Raw genomic sequence first — 6,836 nt, forward strand, 5'->3', positions numbered from 1 at the left:
CTTCATTGCATCTCTATCCTCCTGGTACCCACATGTGCCCCTGACTGGGAGCCATATCATCCCATTAGTCTTATTGCTGCTATCTGACACCTGATGAACCATAGCATCAAGGGGAAGGGCTAGGCTTGGTCATATTGATCCGTCAACATCAAATTACCCGACCAAATGGATGACAGCAGACCTCGTTCACCTCAGTGAAGAATCACTCACCTATTGCTTGGAGACAGAATGCTCTTTCATCCTATTAAAAATTAAAGGCATCGTGTAGCTGATATGATGCATGTATTTAGTTTGATGCTGTTAAAGCATCTGGACCCGAGATGTTCCTTCCCAAATACCTTGTAGATGTTTCTAAAAACTACACCTAAGATTATATTTTAGTGATACTAAAGCTGTATTTATTTTATTATTTTTTTGCATGTGCAGAAACTATTCAAAGTAAGAAAAAAATGATATTGATTTTACTTGCTTTCATTTATTTTATTTTATTTATTTATTTTGTATTAACAGCAGGAAAACAGTTAGGTGAAATACCCTGAAAAACATTATAAAACACGATGTTCCCTGAACCACAAAGCTGGTGGGTCATCAGCATGTGGTGTATTTTCATTCTTATACTGTATGTTTAAACAACTATGTGTAAAAGGCGACACGAAATTGACCAGAACTTGTTTTTCTTAAATCAAAACTCTACGTTATCCAGCCATTGTCTATACCTGCTTATCCGTGCTGGGTCTGTTGAGAGGAGGTCTGTGGCCTATCTTCAGTGGTTACTGGTCGATTGGCATGGCACACCCTGGACAGGTCGCCTGTTTGCAATAGTTTTAGTAAAATAATGTTGCCATCTTAAAACCATAGGCTTATTTCCATTATTACCCGAAATGTCTATTTTTCATCTTTTTTTTGTTGCACCATTAATTACCTTGTACCCACAATGGTTGTTTCTTCCTATATTTTTGATAGGTCTCTAATGTGCCTGTATTTTACTAGCCTAAATATGTCTGGAATTACAAAATGTGTGTCTTTTTAAAAATACCTTAAGGAAAAACCTTCATACAGCTGGCAGCCTTTAGTCTGCTTCTATCTTCTATCTATTTTTTTTTTTGTTTTATTTAAGATTTTATTTGAGGTTATTTCATAGCTTAAAATTAAATGTGTCCTCCACAATAACTGGCATCCCTTGAAAAGATGCCTTGAAATGAATCCAGCTTTCATCAAATGGATAAAATTTCACCACCTTTATGGGGAGCACATCCAGTGCAGTAGGAGAAAAAATCCACATTGAGATTTGTTTTGAAGAGTTTTGACAGATTTTCACCTGAATGTGTGGAGAGTACTTCTGTCTTAATAACCTTTAGTTAAATGTATATTTTGTCAGCTGAGTAAAGTACCTTTGCCAGATACGGTGTCTTGCATAGATTTATTTTTTTTCGTGATTTTAAATAAATGCCAATTCAACGCATTTCATTGGGATTTTATATAATAGACTAAATGCAGGGTAGTGCATAAATATGAAGGGGAAAGACCAGGACACATTATTTTCAAAATGTTTTACACATAAAAATTTGAAAAGTGTGAAATACACTAAACTTTTTTTGTTTTGTTGCTACCCCAATATGAGATCTACAGTAGTAAACAGTGTGAATAAAGTAGATTGTTGAGTAATTTGATCTCTGTATAAATGCAGCTGTTCTGTGAAGGCCTTAAAGAAGCCAGCACCATGAAGATGTGAAGTAACACAGCAGAAATGTGAAGGGTATAGTTGGGAAGAAGTTTTGGCTGTGATACGTTTAAAATATACCAAACTTTAAACATCTTATGTAATACGTGCATTTTGGCAGAAGCTTTTCTGCGCTGCGTAATCCATCATCTGAAACTGGATAGTTTTGGCCCCACTTCATATCTGCATAAAATGGCTTCCATTTAACCTGGCCAAGCAGTCACAGAGCATGAGATATGTTTGAAGGAGCTCCAGGGAACTACTGCTCAGGTAGTGGAATCTGTGAAAAGGAAAACCCTCCATTCAATCTGAATAAGTTTAATCGATTTACTTAGAGGAATAAATAAAAAGTTGTGTCTCTAGTTTTAAAAAATCTGATATTCGCATGCATGCCACAAGTTTGTTTGAAATGCTTCTCCATTTTAGTTAGGAGGCCAACCAAGTCATCAGCTCTTTGTATGGAAATGACCCACATAAATGTGGATTTTAAAATGGAATTTAAAGTAAAGTCTCTTTATACAAGAGGATTTTAAAATGACTCCCTGTTGTAAAAGTAGTGGACATTTTCTGAAAGCGTGCAATTCACAAATCACAGAAACAATTTTCGACGTTACAAATTATAGGTTAAAAAAAACTATGTTTCGAAGCCGAGCAACTTATTTTACAGTATATATCTTATCAATAAGTGGAAAAGGAAAAATTTGTATTGTTCATCAGTAGCTTTCAAATATATTACTCGTAGTATTTGATATTTATTACTTGACTTTTTAGCTTCTCTTCATTTTAATATCCTCTTTTTCAGCTCAAGAGTCTGCACTCAGAAATTAGTCCTTAATTGGGAAAGGTCTTGAATCCCGGGGCTTCCTTCCTTTACCAGGATTACCAGAAAACACATTTTTACACGGAGCGGGACTAACTCTAACTTAAGTAAAACAGCAGGTAGAGAAAATGTGAACTCCTAGCACCCTCAAGTGTTTTGGTCACCAAACAACACTATAAACTACATCCTAATACAATCTACATAGGCATGTTGAACGCCAGCTTCTTACTGCCTGCTTGCACTCCATGACAATTCATGCACAAATTCACGAGTATGCATTTGAGAAAATCGAAACAGGTTTATTTACAAACACACTCATTATAAAGAATGACCAAGAGTTAAGAAACACTGTATATACCAACATGTACCCCGTTCCAGTGCGTAGACCTTGTTACAGTCCTTGGTTCAATCATGATTGTAGTCAAGCACACTTATTTTGGTGTCTATATTAGGTTAATTAACTCATTATTTGTGGGCATTAAGTACAGAAGAGGTCTCAAAAAACATTATGAACATGTTTTAATTTAAAGTAAACTAACATGTTTTTAGCTGAGCATAAATAGAGCAGAAAATAACAATTTACTGTTATCTAATCTTCATTAAATACAAAAAAAACTGTGCAAATGAACACAGATTTCCAGTATCGCAATGTCTGATTTTTTTTTTTTTTTACCAATGCAAAACAAATGTATACAATTCAAAGTAAAACCAAATGAAAAATAGTTGCATTACAACAACAGAAAGGGGCAGCAAGCCTCATCATTCTTGCACCATTGATCAGTTATTACTATATTATACAGCTGACTTGGTCTTTCTGTGTCTCCTCTCTGCATCTCCCAAAGCACTGTGAACAGGCTTAAGTGTAAACATATTCCAGTGATCTTTTAAAGCAGGCACACACAAAGCCAAGTATAGATTAAATTCATGCAGAGCATTTCAAGGTAATGAAGGAGTTTTGCAGAGAACATTTCTGATAGAACATGAGTCAGAAAGGGTACATATATTTTTACATCGTAGCAAGTCTTAAATGCCCCTTAATTCAAGAGCACAACCAGTGTTTCGTTCAATGGTAGGGTAATGGTACATAAAGAGGACACATGGGTGCATTGCACATTATCCAGAAGGGGTTTGATATCTCATAAGGCAAAAATGGCTTAAGACAAGATCGACAGCTGGGTTGCTTCGTTTTGTGAAAGTACAGAAGTGTACATCAGTGTCTCACCATAAAGTTTGGGGGATGTATTTCTTTTTTTTTTTTTTCTTTTTTTTTTTTTTTTTTTAGGGAGAAACTAGGCCAATGAAAACAGGCCTTTTTGACAGAGTTTGAAAATACCCACACCGTGAATCTGCTGAATAGGAAATAGATTACAAAAGTAGACGAGAAGATGTTACAGCTGTGAATTCTGATATTCCTTTCATAAACCCAGTGTTTAGGCTTGTTTCACACAAACGTTAAGCTGCCACACCCACAGACTGTCCAAGAGAAAGTTAAGGGACGGGGCACGAAGCCACCCCCGCCCGGTGCAGCCCCATTACAGCATAAACGGGACTGTGCAGTCAAGTAGAAAACAACACCTCTGTACAGTGGGGCCACTTCAAAAACTTCACAGAAACACCACTATTATGAAGATCACTTATTTTTTTTTACATTAAACACAAGAATCCTAATGAACAGAGAGTCAGCGATCGCCAAAGTGACGTGACAGCAGTAAAGGTGTCCGAGCGAGCAATCTTCACCATATTGTTGGACTAATCAGAGCAAATAAGTATGTACCCCTCTATGGTCCTAACAAAACTCAAACACATTCATTTAAAAACCAGAAGAAGAAAAAAAAAAGATCGATCATGTGCAGTGCCCCGTATGTACATTGATGATCCCGCGCGTGTGCATGTGGATGAAGTTAAAAATTTCATGAGGCATCGCGTGGAAGCCCGGCCGTGGCTTCACGTTGTCATAGTAGTGGTGAGTGATGAAGATGCCCGCGGGGTTCATGGGAAACGCCCAGAAACCGTAGAGGTGGACCTCCTCGCAGAGCTCCAAGGCTGCGGTCACGAGCATCAGGCCGCTGCTGAGGCGCTTTGCCCGGACGCCCTGCACCGCCCAGAAGCGCTGCACATTCAGGAGATACTGCGGGTGGAAGAAGAACACGCCTCTCTGGGAGTCGAAATCGTCCAGCATGTACTTGACTCGGAAAGACACATCAGTGTTGCGGGTGTTGTAAAAGGCGGGCAGCACCACTGACGAGTTCTCGTAGTTCTGGAGGATGTCGTAAAACGGCCGCCGCCATTTCTCCAGCTTCTGAAATCTGGAGGGAAGACAAAACATATCATAGAAGCAAAAAAAAAAAAAAGACGTGCAGAGTAAGACGATAAAAAATGCATTGCAAAAATGTTCAGGCCCTTCAACCCATTTAACATTTTGTGAAACAGCAACAGCATTTTATTTGGATTTTATGCGATCAACCACCACAAAGTAGAAATACAATAATATGGTAAAGTATAGAATGCATTTGGTTTCAGCCCCCCTGAGTCAATATTTTGCAGAACCTCCATTCCTTGTCCTTGCTGAAGAAAAGCACTCCACACCATGATACTGCCACTCCTTTTTTCACTAATTCAATTCAATTAAATTTTATTTATACAGCGCCAATTCATGAAACATGTCATCTCAAGGCACTTTCCAAAAACAAATTGAATCAGATTGTACAGATTGGGTCAGATTATACAAATTGGTCAAAAAAACCAACCATTGGTCGGTTGGTGTTCACAATGATATAGTGTGTTAGTTTTCAGGTTGTGATTTGTGTGTAGATAAAAAATCCAATTATGGTTTCATCTGACCAGAGCACCTGCTGCCATATCTGTATATCTGCTCAATCCCGTACATGGCTTGGGACGAACTGGAGGCGAGACTTTCCGTGGCTTTCTGTCAACCATGGCTTTATTACTGTCACTCCTCCATAATGGATTGCTTTATAAACTGCATGACAAAAGGCTATAGCTGTCAGATTTTCCCACCTGAGCAGTGGATTTTTGCCCTCTTGGTTGCTTTTCTGATTAATGTTCTCCTTGTCCAAGCAAAGAGAATGAACGTGCTGGTGGGTTTGCAGTTGTGCCATAACCGTTCCATTTACCCGTTGATGATGAGTAAGTTTGAAATTCGTGTGTCCCTTGACTTCAGATTTACAGTTATGTGCCACTTTATGTTGGCCATAAAATCCCAACAAATTACATTCACATTGGTGGTTGTAAAAAGAAAAAAAATGTGAAAAGACTTTCAGGGTTATGAATGCTTTATCCTGTAATCTCTTGCTCCCATGGATTGTTGTAATACCTTTCAGTAATAATGCTTGGATTTATGGTCACCAGGTCGGTTTTGGTGCCCACGTCTGCTGAGTATTTGTCATTGATGGGTGGCACGTTGCATCTGCAAGAGAAAAAATGAAAGAGAGCAAGATTTTCCTTTAGAGTTTGTCTTATTTTTTTTATTTTGAACTTTTAAGAGTTGTAGGGAATTACTGCGTCCCTGATGTTTACTTTTCTCTAAAACTGAAGCTTTGGGATGGCCAATACCAATACTTTCTTAGAGGAATTGTAACTAAATAGATTTTCACTTTGACAGGCTTTCGTTTTGATGTCCAGTCAAGTTCAAATTGCATCATAAATTATTAAGGAAGGTGAGTTTTTAAAACACAGGTTAGTACAGGGAATGGCTATTATTTATTGTGCTTCAAATGAGAAGAGGCTGGAAAGTACAAAGATTCTGCATATTATACATCGTTTTTACAACATACCCTGGGTAAAAAGATATTTGGATAGCTAAAGCCAGAGCATAATAATTATTATTATTAGTAGTAGTAATATTTATTTATAATAATAATAATAATTAACAATAATGATTATGTATACTTATTATAAATAATAATAATTATTATTATTATTATTATTAGTAGTAGTAGTAGTAGTATTATGTGTTCAGGACAGAAAGGGGTTAGTTCCTACATACCTGAAAACAAAATCGGCTGAATCAATTTCCTTTCCACATTTGCTGTTCTTGATGATACCACCGTTTCCAATGACGGCACATTTTTTGAACTGGGATTTGGAGTACGGCATGTCCTAGATTTTAGAAACACACCATAGAGGAGCTTCAGAAATTTAAGAGATCATATGGTATAAAAATGCCAGACCAGCAACTAAAAAGAAGAAAACAGAAAGAAAGAAAGAAAGAAAGAAAGAAAGAAAGAAAGAAAGAAAGAAAGAAAGAAAGAAAGAAACAAACAAACAAACAAACAA

At 37.2% G+C, this 6,836-nt stretch overlaps 1 protein-coding gene across 1 annotated transcript in view; it reads right to left on the reverse strand.

Moving 5' to 3' along the window:
* Positions 1–3,808: 3,808 nt before the first annotated feature.
* Positions 3,809–6,836, reverse strand: part of st8sia5 (ST8 alpha-N-acetyl-neuraminide alpha-2,8-sialyltransferase 5) — a gene marked incomplete in the record, with an annotated part of 6,874 nt that continues 3,846 nt past the window's right edge. Inside the window, 3 exon segments of the mRNA XM_036140346.1 lie at positions 3,809–4,846; positions 5,875–5,967; positions 6,547–6,659. Of these exon segments, the coding sequence (XP_035996239.1) occupies positions 4,384–4,846; positions 5,875–5,967; positions 6,547–6,659 (669 nt within the window).

Source organism: Fundulus heteroclitus, chromosome 8, assembly GCF_011125445.2.
Source record: "Fundulus heteroclitus isolate FHET01 chromosome 8, MU-UCD_Fhet_4.1, whole genome shotgun sequence".
Classification (NCBI taxonomy): domain Eukaryota; kingdom Metazoa; phylum Chordata; class Actinopteri; order Cyprinodontiformes; family Fundulidae; genus Fundulus; species Fundulus heteroclitus.